The sequence below is a fragment of the Syngnathus floridae genome, chromosome 16, assembly GCF_059516105.1.
Source record: "Syngnathus floridae isolate MCC-2025c chromosome 16, RoL_Sflo_1.0, whole genome shotgun sequence".
Lineage (NCBI taxonomy): Eukaryota > Metazoa > Chordata > Actinopteri > Syngnathiformes > Syngnathidae > Syngnathus > Syngnathus floridae.
This window is the reverse complement of record NC_142428.1, coordinates 3542163-3557135: the sequence shown is the minus strand read 5'-3', so window position 1 is coordinate 3557135 and position 14973 is coordinate 3542163. Positions and strand designations below refer to the sequence as shown.

The 14973-nt window shown below is 45.5% G+C and overlaps 1 protein-coding gene across 3 annotated transcripts in view; it reads right to left on the bottom strand.

Annotated features, from left to right (window-relative positions):
• Positions 1 to 14973, bottom strand: part of lclat1 (lysocardiolipin acyltransferase 1) — a 54002-nt gene that overhangs the window by 36103 nt on the left and 2926 nt on the right. For 2 of the 3 annotated variants that reach the window (XR_015863368.1, XR_015863367.1), the window contains 4 exons: positions 14407 to 14523; positions 13781 to 14297; positions 12670 to 12736; positions 10139 to 10395 (listed from right to left, as the gene is read on the bottom strand). Coding sequence is in view for 1 of the 3 variants with exons in the window: in XM_088400237.1 (XP_088256363.1) it covers positions 13777 to 14297; positions 14407 to 14523 (638 nt within the window). In the remaining 2 variants the exon portion in view is untranslated. Of the gene's footprint in view, positions 1 to 10138; positions 10396 to 12669; positions 12737 to 12950; positions 14298 to 14406; positions 14524 to 14973 lie in introns of those variants that run through there. The other variant, XM_088400237.1, reaches the window with a different exon arrangement.

Below are 14973 nucleotides of genomic sequence, written 5' to 3'. Positions count from 1 at the left end.
ATAAATCAACCACATCTACGATCGCTCGGGAAATCGGATCGCCTTGATTGCGGGGAAGGCCGGACGACATTCCTTGCAGGAACACGGCGAACAACAAGAAACATGCTAAACAGTTACAGAAGTGCATCTGTGGGAAGTCCTAATTCAATTTGCGAGTGCCACTATCCCCCCCCCCCCCCCCCCCCCCGGCTTTTCGGGACTGATCCAGATCCAGATGCCACATTCTGCACCGTCTGAAAAGGATTCACAATGCATGCCGGGAAAGAAAGCATTGCGGTCGTCTGGAGGCCACATTTTGTTGGGACGTACGAAGCCTCCACTTGTAACGCAATGCAGAGGAGGGTGACGTGAAAGACTTTTCATCAGATCCAGGAATGGGGGGGGGGGGGGATCTTGTGATCAGTTTTGGTCAATTTGTCCTGCATAAAAAAAAATTTGCCAAATTTTTTGATAAAGTAATATCGAGAAGGAACATAAAAACATGAGGTGGTGGAAAAAAAAAAAAATTGGGCTGGATGTGTTCCATCTTCCCGGCCAATCTCTGGCTGCACCTGTGATGACAACCCCTTGTGTGCACTCCATTGATTGTGTAAGCTGGAATGAAGGTTAAAGGGAGGGGGGGGGGAGGGGGGTCAGATGATGTAAAGCTTCCCTCAACTTGTAAATCCACAACAAGACACACAAAGTCACCCTTGCACTTGGTGTCCTCCGGCAGGGCACGGAGGGGCCCGGGGCGGAATGAATCCAACGCGCCCCGCCTCCATTTGCTCTGGAGTCTCAACCTCAAACTCACCCTCACCACACTACCCCCCCAACACACACACACACACCCTCAAGCCCCGCTCACCATTCCACACAAGTGTGTTGTTTCAAATCATAATAGTAACCAGACTGTAATCACATTATTGCACACATGGTGATTTTTTGACAAGTGGTGGGAGTCATGTGCAGAGGCTTTGGCAGGCTTTGCACACCACTCTCCCAGCTGTGAGCTCAGACGCGCCCTACTCCCCCCCCCCCCCCCTTGCACCCCCACCCCACCCCAAAGTCCGCTCACACTACTACAACCATTTCTCAAATTGCTTTGTTCCACCCGGTTTAATTTCGATCAAATCCAGTTCCGACACTTAGCGTGTTACACGTCGATGTCGCCATTCATGTTACCACCGTGACGTCTTAAGTTAGCAACCAGAACAAGAGTTTATAAATAGATCCGATGTAAATATTGTAAACAAGCCGACAAGGTGGTCAGATGCACAAACGTCTGGGTCGCAAAACACGCCACGCAAATATCCGTCCAGGTTTGTGGTTCGACTCCAAAAATGATGGATGATTAGCGATTCTGCAGATGGGCTGCAGTCAAGTCCACTTAGTTTAAGTCCAAACTCGAGTGAGGTCGAGGCCAAAGAATGTTGCAGTCAGCCACCTCGTGTCATATGTTCTTGTACTACAAGGTTCAACCTTGTCAGATCTTTGACTCTTCACCCGTTCCACGAAAACCAAAGGCAACCGTCACCTCATACGTCAGCGATGATTGAGCTTGTCACCGAAAGTTCAAATGTGGAAAATGCAAAAATATTCAGACAATGGCTGGGTCACGTCAAATTGAGATGGCAGGAAAATGCATTTTTGGTCAACTTAGAGGTTCCAAAAAAAATTCCACAAGATGCCTGGTCAGACCCAGGAAAAGCCAAAATTAAAAAAAATTAAAAAATCATTTAATCAAAAAAAAGAGGTCCACCTTTCTTTGAGCTGAAAAACTGCAAAAAAAAAAGTTAAATATTAATTAAATAATATAAATAAAATTAATTAAATTGAATAATAAATTAGATTATATATTTAATTCAATTAATAGATCATTGTTAATATTTTTAAAAATTTATGAGAGGCATAAGGTGGAAAGTTCTCGTACACAGAACGGGAACTTTGACTGCAGTTTCATACATCCAATCATGACGTTGTCAAAACCTACAGGTATGTCAACATGGGGGATGAGTATTTTCCTTCGACTTTATCCGAATAGGCTGCGGGTTCCCGTGACTACGTCTTCATCGTACGTAAACCCGATTCATTGAATTCATAACAATCCCCTCCACGAGTGTGATGTAATTAAACAATATGAGCTGATGGCCCACATTGCTTGAAGCTTTCATCAGAGGCCTACGATTGTACGCTGGCGGGAATGTATTACACCAAATCTGATAAACATTGTGTTTTTATGTCGAGGACACATTGTTATCGCAGGATCCTTCAGTAATTTATGAGCGTTGCAAAAAAAAAAAACTTTTCTAAAGCGTAAAGGTCGGTCGGGCTGTTGTAGGGGAGGACAAACTCGGCGTAATGCGATTAGACCGGCCACAATTATGTCATCAACGAGGGGAATTTAATCATTTGTGCAAACAAACACGCTATTTCCCGTGCACAGTCAGAAAAACGATAAATGAGACACCGATGGAATACTTTGACAAATCTGCAGGTTAGCAGTCATGCACGGTGGTCCGACATCAGATAATACTCCAGGAATCCCCGGAATGGTTTTGTTTCACGTTCCCTTCGGGAGCGGGAAGAAGTAAAAAAAAAAAATTGTGGCAAACCGTGGAAATTTGATGCCTGAGAGGTGAAAACATCACGCCATCAAAACGTTGAAGAGGCAAAAGCAGATAAAGTGACACGTCTGCGGAGGAGATGTTATCTCGACAAAAACAAGTCGCACGGAATATCGGCGCACGCAGGCGGCCATCTTTACTGCTGCTTTACTGTAGAAATTATTTGAATTATTCATTTTAAAAACCTTTAATAATACACACAAAAAATTCTATCGCATCAATATGGAAACCAAAAAAATAATATCTTATGATTTTATGATATTTTATTTATGTTTGATGCTAGCACGGGAAATTTGACAATTTTTTTATTCACCTGAGTGAAAGAAAAAACGAAAGACAATAACTCTGCATGGGCAACACGTGTTTCGTTGCTTTTTCCTATTTGTCTGTTTTGCATTTGTGGCTGCATTTATTTCAGAGCCAGAGAGGCTATGCCAGGCCTCAGTTAGGACGCAGGCTATAATTTCTCCTCGCTTTGATCACGCTCATGTGTGTGTGTGTGTGTGTGTGTGTGTGTGTGTGTTTTGATTCCAAAATATATGTGAGAGCGAACGGTATACTGTGATACCTAAAGGTTACACCAACAGTTCAAGTCGATGTATGGACTAAATTACAGTGCGGCTCAGCTCCGACGTTGCCGTGGAGATTGTATGAACAACGTCGGCCTTGACAAAGGAGGCCATTGTGGCCGCGTTGCACAGGTGGTCGTGATTTTTGGCGTCTGTTTACTGTCGCGCGGACGGATTTTTTTTCGCCACGTCGGCCTCGCGTGCGTCCGACTTGAACCTTTCTGAACTTTACGCCGCTCTGTCATTGAGGTTGACTCGGGTAAATTAAAAAACGAGAAAACGCCCTCGCGCTCTCGAGATACGAGTTTAAATCATTCCGTGACCTCGCTTGCGATTCAAAACGCTTATGACGGTGCACCGAGTTTCAGAAGTCGTCGTTAAATCGTGCAGGTGTACCCGTGAGTGTATATCGAAGGAATTTTAATGTCTTGTTTTGGAATTGACTCAGTGGAAAACATAAAAAGCTGCCTTAGTTGAAAGTCATTCACCTGCATGTGACCTCGCTACGCTTTTACTATCTCCAATAAGGAGCGCTCTTCGTATTATTATTAATGTCGTGAATTAGAGGCCTTTGTCATAATGACGAGGAGGATGGAAAAAAAAAAAAAATGGGGGCTATGAGGTTGCGGTGAGTTCAGGCTCCCCGCCAAGTGACAGTACACAGACTGAACCTTTAAGAGGGACCATCAAAGCGAGGTCAATTAAGGAAGCGGACACTTAACGAGAACCTTTGAGCTGCGGGAAAATACGGGAAATCTCATCCGGCTGACTCAAAAAGTGACTCACGTGCGCTAATCCGCTTCAGTGGTCCTCTACCGGGAAGCTATCGCTAAAGTAGCTAGCATAGGTGTCTTTAAGTGAAGACAGTCGGGGCCAGAAAACAAATACGAGCGGTCGTGACATTTATTGGATGCAAGCGGATACGCGGCCGCGATGAGAAGATGAAGGCGAAGAAACACTCGGTAATGAGCGTGACTTTTTTGGGCCCGAGTGTCACGCGATTTTATTTGACGGCGTGTGGCACCCCAGTGGCCACTATGAGTCAGTGTTGCAAAACCGAAAGAATATTTCGCCTTCATATCTGAGCTCGGCTATCTCCGATCTAGCAAGGTAACATGCTGCGCTGTTTGAGCTTGCGCCGGACCCACATGCCAACGTATCTGCTGAGCTAGTTGTCCAGATAGCGGCGGGCGAGCTGTGAAAACCCACGCTTGGCAAAGATGCAGGCCTCGGGGGGGAGATAAGATTAGTATAAAAAGAGATAAAAACACAGTGATTGCGAGACTGGACGCGTTGAAGACGAATGGAGGAGGATCTTTGATTTGTCCGACTAGGTCTCGAGTCTTTCCCAAAAGTGCCATCGGGTACCTTTGGCCATAAAAGGAAGAGTAGGATCGCAATCTGATGTTGTCACAGAACAATCTTTCCAGTCTACTGGCAAAAATTTTCAAAAAGAGTCCTGCTGTGATAAGACGCAGTGTCAAAAACTCTCCGGGTTGTCACACGAGAGATTTTAAAAGTGGATTGTTGTCTCCTCAAATGATCTATGAACACACATAGCCGATTTGAAAATTAAAAAAAAAAAAAAAATCTAACCGAGACGCCAGCTTTTATGACAAGTTCATTGTCCACCCAACTGACTTATGGCAGCCATCTTGCTTTTGACCTTTCACCCCATCATGGAGAGCACACCTCTAAATGCAGTAGCCCTACTTGACCAGTAAGGGGCATAATAAACAAAAAGGACCAACAACAGACTTGAACTACAACTTCCATTATTGTCTATTGACCAGTTTAGCATTTTCAATTGGCTTGAACTTTGAACTGTGAGGCACTTGTTCACTGCCAATTAAAAAAAATATTTCCTACTAGGACAGGAACTACATAAAGTGGCTCCGCTGACCTTTTTGGAGTCGCCACTCCTTCTGGTCCCGCCTCACGTTGGTGGTCTGGGTCCGAGAGGAAGATAAAAACGGGATGGAAATGGCAAAAGAGAAAGGAAAACTAGTTTGGCCCTGGACGATTTGCCTCAGCTGCAGATGTGGTCGTAAAGAAGGGAGGGGAGAAAAAAAATCTCTATAAAGTTATAATTATCCACATGAATGCCGCGGAGCATATGCTAAAAAAGACATGCTGGAGTATGTACTGTTCTTAACTCAAACTTTTTACACCATATTTCCCAGAAATCAATTCTTAGCTCCCGATTGAAAAACTCTCTTTAAATAATGATTCATTTAAAATATATTAAAAAAAGAAAATTCAAATTGCACTTATAATCGATTTAAGAAAGTCTGCCAAAAACACAATCGTACTAAAACCAAAGCAATATTTCGCATAGGAAATAATGCCACTACAATTAATCTGTTCCAGAGTCCGGAATCTATCACTCAAAAATACAAATGAAAAAAAATGCATTTAATACCATTATTAAAGATGGTGATCCTAGTACCAAACTATGAGATTTACTGGGTTACTCCCCGAGAAATTGACCCTTTTACCTCATACTTCCCATTCATGATTCCAATTTAAGTCGATGAAGTCATTTAAATAACAGACCATAAACCAGAAGCTCTCGCCATCCAGTTTTGGCAGCCGGGTGGAAATGTGTTCGCTATTGTACGCCGACAAGTGGTTTGTATCAGCTCAGTTTACCTAACAGTATATTTCCCCGCGGGAGATGTGGAGAGATAACCAAATAAACCTTTCAGGGCAGGAATGTTCCCCAGGTGGGTGTTTTACTGAGCTAAATTTGGTATTGGATGTAAAGTTTTGTCATTCAAACATCGCCTCTCAGGTGTCGTGCTTCCTTTACTTAATGGCGGGAATTCTTCTTTCATGTCGCAAGTGCTTTTTGGGTTTTATGGCCTTCGGGAGAGCGGCCCAAAAAAAATCGGGATTAAACAAAGGGCGGCGGTGGATGGATTGCTGAATATTATCATTTATTGAATTTCAGAATCATTTTGTCTCGCGCTTTGATCGTGTTTGTCCAACTATTGGCCATGAACGGCCTTTGAGAGTTTTTTTCGAGCGTCTATGAGGAGGCTTTTGTTGGGGTGGCGTGGCTTCAAAAGTTTTTACGGCCACCAGGAGAGTGGCCAAACTCCACGGAGGCTTGCAAAAAAAAAAAAAAAAATTGTGATTAAACGGAGGGTGAGGAACTGGGAGGAGTGGCTTTGTTGTCCCAGCTGCAGACTCAGACCGACCGCAGTGCGGCGGAGCGTCCCTTCGCTTAATGTGATAAGAGTTCTTCGAGCTCAAGAGGTGCAGCCCACACTGAGTTGACGCGTGGCGCCCGGCTGTGGTGGACTCATCATCATCTCCTACCAATTACGGTGCACTTGTGATGATGTCATGTTCCAAGGTTATAGTGGGATTTTTTTTTTTTTTAATTCCGGTTTTTTGTGTTTGAGTTTTAAATGAATAATTAAATTTAGTTTAGCTCAGTTTTCATTTTTCTTTAATTTTATGTGGCTTTTCTGTTTTATTTTTTCCATCTTATTTAATTTTTAGTTTGTCTTTTTTTTTTAATATATATTATTTTGGTCTTTTTTTGTGAAAATAAATCGGACATTTCAAGGCTACATCACTCAGCCCTTTCCTATGCGCAGGCAGCATTTATCCAGGTTACTTTTGGGTTCTCGCCATTCAACTTGTGCCTCCTGGATGTGCCAAACAAAACCTGGGAAAATCTGTTTTTGCGCAGCTGAAAGATACAAATCGCAGATGAGGTCTCTGGTGGACCTTGTTTGTTTGCCTTCTTCTGCATACTTCTACTGCTGCTGCTGCAAAGCGCTCGATGCCAAGCCCACCCAGACTCCCCGTGTGTACCTTTTGACGTGATTGACAGATGATTACATCCGACAACGTCGTCAACAGCGCAAAATCACTTCTGGCCTGACTTCCTAATGACAACCGTCCTTCCCGGGAGGATACGGCATGCACGTATGCTACGCACCATGGCGGCTAATGGCGTAGCCACACCGTGCGCTAATCGCGGTACTTAAAGCGAAAGATGACATGCTTTGGAAATTCCCCGACTCCGGTCCAATAGAAACAAACTTGTATGTGAATCAGCCTTAAATTGTGATGCAAGAACCAAAATAAGATTATCTTCCCACCCTGACAACTTCATCATCGAATCTCAAGTGTTACCCGCTAGTCCACCTCGATGCCCACCACAGAGAGCAGTGACGAAGCCAATGGTGCCCCCACGTCCGTCCGCCTCCCTCCTCCCTCGGACCCCTTCGCCCAGCTCTAAAGGAAGCGGACGAAGGATTTACTGTTGGGTCCTGACTTGTACACATTCCTGGTGTTGTTTTTCTCCCCTCGGCCCCCTTCGGCCATAGCGAAGGCCTCTAAAACAACAGGCTGTCAGGTTGAGACAGCTGGCTTCAAACGGCTCCTACACAGCAGCCCCGCACCCACACGTTCCCAAGCCTCACCATGGAGCTCCGTGCATGTGTGTGTACGTGTGTTTAAGTGTTTGTTTGGTCTATGCAGATAAGTAGACCTGCAGACCACTACACTTAACATTTAAGCCTCTTTGGCTGTGTTCCACAGGTGGCGGAGGAGCTTTGAAGCCCTCTCACGGGCCCGTCCAGGTGTGTGTGGGACGACCCCTCCGAAACCCCCCCCACCCTTGTCTGTCTTTTTGTGATCCTCTTCACATGTGGGAATCCCGGCCGCAAGAACAAGGTGAGCGGCAGCACTAATGGGATAATTGTTTGCACTCTGCCGCCCCAAATGAGGTCACGGCTCAAGTGTGGTTCTTTGCGAGGTCGGGAATTCTGAAGGAACGTCTCGCGTGAAGGTATGGGGTGGGGGGGAAATATTGATAATCTGGTCGCTCATTTACAGTGAGGCCAGGTTTGGTGCGGTATTTAAAGGCAATCCCTCAAAAGCAGTGTTTCCCCCAGCCTGTAAATGTTAGTTTTAGTTTCTTTTACATCAACTGTTTAGCCGTCTCTAATTGGAACATGGTCCCGCTCTCTTCTTCTACTTCTTCTTGTCTAAACACAGAAGAAGACATGCACGGGGGAATTGTGGTGACATCTGGATGAGCTCATCGAATGTACGGGCGAGGGGGGGGTGCCTTCAAAAAGCCCACCACTGGTAATGCAAACACACACACCCAAGCGGGGTTTTGGAGGCGAGGAGTCTTCCAGAAAATATATTTTGGGTAATTAATTGTTTCGTCCAAGTAAAAAATAAAAATAAGTTCATCTTTGTATACTTAAGGTTTTGCAACTCACTTCCAAGCACTCGGGTTTATGTAGATGTACCGAATGAAGTGTCAAGAGGACCACCTGGACAGCCAAAGGGGGCTTTTAATTTGGGGGGGGTCATCAGGCTGTGTGGTCCTGCCGACAAGTCCGGACAGTATTCACAGAGTTCAGTTGTCGGAACAAGCGAGCCTTGATATATTAGATGTTCTTGGTCTGGACTGCAGTGGGAGAAAGACGGCGAGCGTCTCTCATCTTTTTCTTCTCAAGCTATCATTTGGTGTCATCCACCTGCCAGTCAGCCCCCCTAACTCTATACTTTTCAGCTTCCAGTCCACACCCCGACTTTTAACCAGTCTACCATAAGCATAAAAGAGAGTTTATCATTGTCAGCGCCGCTCACCTGAGCCCTCGCCACTTCCTGACACAATGTCAGAGGCCCTTTGGCCTTCCTTCTCCCCTGCCAGCGTCCATCCCTTCACACCTCGCCCGGACCGCCCGCCGAGCGAGAACATTTCCCTGCTCCCTCCTTGCCGACAATGGAGAAGCTTTTACTCATTAGCGGATGACCCTTGGCCCGGGGCCACATTTTAAGAGGCTCTACTTGACTCCTGACAAGGCCGCCAGCAATCCAAACATGTGCGTTGGAAGAAGGGCTCGGAGGGAGCGCGCGAGTGACGGCGGACGGACGGACGGGAGACAGACAAGTTCACTAACTAGTAGCGAAACCCCCTGCGCCGCTGCTTCCTCTCATCACAAGATGGACTCCAAACTGGATTTGACCGGGTTGGCAGATCCAAATCCACTTCAGACAAATAAACGACTCGCTGGAATTAGAACTAAAAGCTGTCCGTCACTCGACGTTAATGAGCGAGTCTTCTGAACCGCCAACGCTCGGTCCGGCTCGACTACAAAGCTGTTTTTATTACATTGCCCCTTCCCATGTCGCTAAATAAGGGAAGCCCTCGATTGGAATAGCATGTGTGATGTATGGGATTAGGGCTTCCTTTGTGTGTTTTCTTTGCTCTCTCTCCCATGGATGCTGGATGTTGACGTCACGGCACGGAGCCGGCGCTCGCACGAGGTGCTGACAGCATTATTGACGCAGGGTCCCTATTGGGTTGGTGCGTTAAAACATTATACGGAGCCTGGGTGAGCGACAACTCTCCTTTCACCTGCTCACGCTCGGAGAGAGAGTTATTGCTCCGTTTGTTCCCGCGAACGAGCGGTCGGGGTGACGTGCGTGGAGTGTTTGAGCCTCATCTGCGGATTTTCACCTGCTGCAAGCAGGAATAGAGACAGAATAGAGGGAAATGGGACGTACATGTGCAATTAGGGAGATGTACACACTCCCGACTGCTCTGTTTAGGATCTGGAATATTTTTCCTAACGGTTTCAAGATGCGGTCTTTTGGGGTGAAATGGACTTTTTCTACTTTAAAATAAACACTTGGATAAAAGAAAGAAAAAAAAAAAAGGGGCAAATGTCGGCCAGGTCTACTTCTGTGACATAAAATCAGCAGAGTTGTACAATAAACAGAGCAAGGAATGGAACTTAGTGTCGCTAAGAGGGATTTGTTTTGATTTTTTTTCACAGGGCAGTTCAATATGAGGAATATCAATAATTAGTAGTCAGTAATTTTGACACGATGCTAACATAGCATAGCACAATAACTAGGTGTCTGCCATCACTCAGGTGGATCAGGTTAGGTTATCATTGAAGAAAAAAAAATGTAACTCACCAAGGTTTCACTGTATCGTTGTTAGCTCCTCTACAAGACTGTAAGGGGTTAAAGACAGCCGCCAACATCTGCACTCGCCGCGGTTGGCTTTCAATTAGGAGGCCCACGGTGGAGCCAAGATGGCGGCTGTGGGGTGGCGTTGGAGGAGGTCTGGCAGGCCACGTATTTCACAGGGCCGACATGTGGCCTCAATGATAGCGTCCAGAGGCGCACTCGTCTCCTATGAAATATTCAATCTGGCTCTGCGGACGGACCACCTGCGAGAGGGACAGAAAGGGAGAACGAGTGAGCCCGGAAAGAGATACGATGCCCCGGCACGGCAACCGACACACTATTATTATTACTATTATCATTTTGATGCCACTACCACCACCAGTACCGCCACTCTCACCACAATTACTACCACAACCACTACAACTGCTACTCTCACGAGTGTTAATTTCACCAAGCCTATGCTAAATGAATTAGCATGTGACTAAAAGTTGTTTTGACACTGGGACCACAACTCTAAATTTAAAAATGCAACTTAGATCATTGTCTGCGCACATAAACATATGTGCCTCCGTCACTGATGCCCTAACTTCAAAAGTTATCATTCCCGGTAAAGTCTATAAAAACACACGTTTGTGATTAAAAAAAAAAAAAAAACCAGTCAAAAAGAGGCCTGCTGGTGCTTGTTCTCTCCTTTCAGAGCCAGCTGTTTATGTGGAGCAGCTGGCCTGCACTCTTACAATGTAACGACAGGGGGTGCTGCTGTGACAGAAAAGATTGCGAAGCGTTTTCAGACGAGTCAATGGACAACAGCGACGTCTTGTGGATTTGTCTTGTCATTGCAAGACAAAAGTGCATCATAAGACTGTACATGCATTGGTGTCATGACGTAAAACAGCCACAGGGTGGCAGTAGAGAACTGCTGTCGTTTACTACAGCTATTCAAGGGGGGTGGAATGCATGCCAGTCATGTTGCTCCCTGGAGCCCAAAAAAAAATGAATGGCATTTTTTTTTTTTTTATTCTCCCCCTCAAATCGTCATCCTAGGGAAGAGATTTGATTGGGTTTATAAATAGGGTCTTAAGATTATTCTCCTGCTTATTGTCGCAGAGCAGTTATAAATAGCCGACATCGTTGGGGAAGAAACAACAGCATCTAATGAGAAAATGTGTTCTTCAACCTTTACAAGCTATTTGGGTCGAATTGGATTTCTTTTTTTTTTTCGTTGACAGCAACCTAAAGGTCTCTCTTTTAACCTCAAATTTTATTTTAGTTTCTCTGGAATCAGTTATGTTTCAAAATCGAACTGAACGTGCTACGGGTGTGTGGAAAATGAACAGTATGTAAGAAGACTCCACCTTTCATCCCAGAAAGGGAGAGAGCTCCTGCTTTATAATTCATTGCAGTCTTTTCCACTTTGTCCCCACGTAACCTGCTTAAAAGCGTGTGGTGTGATGAGCAGAATGCCTAGTTAAGCATGTTAGGGCCTTTTGAGTTTGGGGAGGGGTGGATTTTTTTTTTTTTTGGTGGGGCTAAAGCCCCCGCTAAAATAAGCCTAGTGACGCCACTAGTTGAAGTGTATTTATAGTAAAAGACGTGATTTGAAAACTGATGTGCAAGTGTGATGACACATCTTGCCTTAAGTCAAATTTGAGCTTGTATCTAAATGCAAAGGATGATCCTGCTGTGTATCGGCGGTCCAAAAAAATAGAGCTGCATCAATGGGACCTTTAATTGGCACAATTCATTGTCCCAAGGGGGATATTTTAGCTTATCATTGACTCGAGGGGATGTCAACATCGTAGCTTCTTTTCCATTCCCTTAGCAGGCCTTGCGTGTGTGCACGCACACACACACACAAAGCAGTGACATTGTGTCAGCGGGGAGAAAATAGCACGCTTTCCATTGACATCACTCCACATCCCGTTGCTAGACGACAACGGAGACAACATTTGTTACTATGGTGACCGCACTTCACCTTCAAAGCTCCTGACCTTTTTTTTTTTCTCGCCTGCTGTTGGCGACGGAGGGGGAATGAGACCTGCGCTGTTGTGTAACACCAAAATACTCAGTCGATTCAATCTTTAAAGTATGAATAGAATAAAAAATAAAAATATAAACGTCAAATAAATGGTGGTGCCTTTAGATACAAGTTCGATTAATTCAGTGGCCATGCTCATAACTGAAAACACGTCTCAAGTTATCTTTTCCCTAAGAAATGAATGGCAATGGCAGTAATCTGTTCTGGCCGCCTGCAAAAAAATTGCAATGTATATTTTCATGCACTCCCCAATATTGCAGTTCATTAATAAAATACAATGACATAATTAAACAGAAAAAAATTGTAATTTTTGTCACGCACCCTCACTTAAAGACAGCTTCCGGTGTGTCCACCTTAGCCACATGGGGGCAGTATAAGCCCAAGAGACTTTTACACTGTTCATGAGCCATTATGAATCCCACTTGACTTCAAGAACTACAATGGGATTCAGTACAAATAAATGTAACGGTTCCCACGACTAAAATGTAGTACGACTCACCCTAAGATGACGCACGACATTCTTCAGTCAACTTCTCAACATCTGGACTGGAGGCTGTTCCGTCGTCCTGCAATGAGCGTTGGACCGCCAATAATTAAAGCCAAAGAAAAAGCAAAACACATTAAATGTACACAAGATACAAACACATATTTTTGAATGGAGTTCATTTAATCTGCTATAGTCTTTTTTTTTCTCCCCATCAACTCACCACAATTACCTGAGGGTAGTCCATGTAAGAGGTCCAGCATCAGCAATTAGGAAATAAATAATAATACTAAAAATAAAAACAGATTGTACATTTAATCTGATTTTCATAACAATTCGATCACAGTGAGTGTGGAAAGCAGAGACTGTAAATTTCACCTTCTCAACAGACAATCGGCATTTTTCCTCACATCGTGGCCTTAACTCAAATTGACGCTGTGCCCTGATTCGTCACGGGGTTCAACATTAAGACAAATTAAGTTTTCCACTCCAAGTCTGGTGGTCCTCCTGTGCCACCACTGTGGCGGGAGGGTCATGTTGTCCCAACACTGCCCTCCCCACCCCTCCAAAACATTCCCAATAAGGACATTTGCTTTGAGCCTAAAGCAAAAAAAACAAAAAAAATCAGTTTCTAATCTCAAGGAACTACTCCGGCCAACCCTCATCAGTGAGTATTTACTTTCTGGCTCACCTTTGGCTTTTGTACTTGTGCAAACAAGCAGCCCCACCCCCCTGGGAAAAAATCCATTCCTATGTTTTATATAAAAGCGAAATGCTACCCAAGGTGGAGGTATTTGAAAATACGTTTAAATGAGTCCGAGCAGAGGATGTATGGCTTTGCTCCATCGTGGAAACGCTAAAACAAATTTTGAAGTACGTACGGGGAAGATGTGGAGATCTTAAAAGACAGGTTGTCGTGTCGTATGAGTCACTCTATGCGTCATTCTGCGAGAAATTTTGTCTGCTGCAATCCATAGTTGGCGGAGGTAATAATAAGAGGAGACCAAATGAGGGCTGATCACAACGCGTTCCTCTCAAGCCTCCTGCTGAGGTCAAGTGAGCTGCCTGTAGGCGGACCCCAGCCACCAAAGGCATCGTCAGTGTACCAGCTCGTCATTGTCCTCACCGCGTTTTTCCATCCAGCATCTTGTCATCCCCGTTAGCCGCCACGGAGGTCCAATAGCGATGGCAGGCCAACTCCAGCAGCTCCAGCCCACCCGCCAACTTCTGCTGGGCCACGTACACGCCCACCACTACCAGGAAGTACAACCTGACGGGAGCCCACAGCCACAAGGCGGCAAAGCACAGCGCGATGAAGCTGGTCCAGTAGAGCAGCGAAGCCGCTTTGATCAAAGCCACGCGCAGCTCCGACTTGCACGGCGGCACCCGCGCCACGCCCTCCCGGTCGAAAGCCCGCGGCTGGCCCAAATAGAAATCCTGCAGGCGGGATTCCTTTTCAGCCCAGCGCTGGCGGCACCACGACTCCAGCTCGTCGGCCGGGGCGGGGAGCGTGGCGACGGGGTAGCGCCGCACGTGGAAGTGGATCTCGCGGGGGAAGTGACCCAGCATAAGGTGGCGCTCGGTCTGGGGGATGTTTTTGGGGTAAGCCACCGTGATGTCGTGCACTGCATCCAGGTTCGCTCCTGGGGAACACAGGCAACATTTTTTCGGGTTTCTACGTTAATCTCCACGGGAAACTATCTCCTTCTCTGGAACTGGTATCCCAAGCGTATCTTTCCGGGCGTCACTCACCTTTCCGCAGTCGCTCCACGATGAAAGTGAAGCCGGTGGTGCGTGGATGCAGCACGTGTTGGTATTTGGGCAGGTCGTGCTGGGTGGCAAACTCGTCGCTGCGCACTCTCGTGTTCTCTGTGTGAGGGAACAAAGAAAGGTTGGCATAAAAAAAAAAAAAAAAGAACACTTAAGCTACTGTATACTCTACAATTACACGACCCTATTGAGATGAACAAAACAGTTGCGATGACAATGCCAGCGGCGCTGGTGAGCACAAACACACATTTGTGTAGAGGCGAGACGAGGAAGCAGAGAGACAAGAGGACATAAACATCAAGACAGATGATTGTTTATTAATCAAACATTTCCCGGGGAACTCGCTAACTAACTCCATAGTGACTCATTAGTCACGTTATGTAACAGCTCCTTCGGGCAGGGCAAAATAAATCGCTCCTGTTCAAAAAAAGGTTTGTATGTTAATCAACTCTGTTTAATTATGATGTCACTTGACTGGATCACCCGAGATGACATCATGACACGAAAGGAGAAATTTAGCCTCGCCCCCCCATATAAGAACCTGAGCGG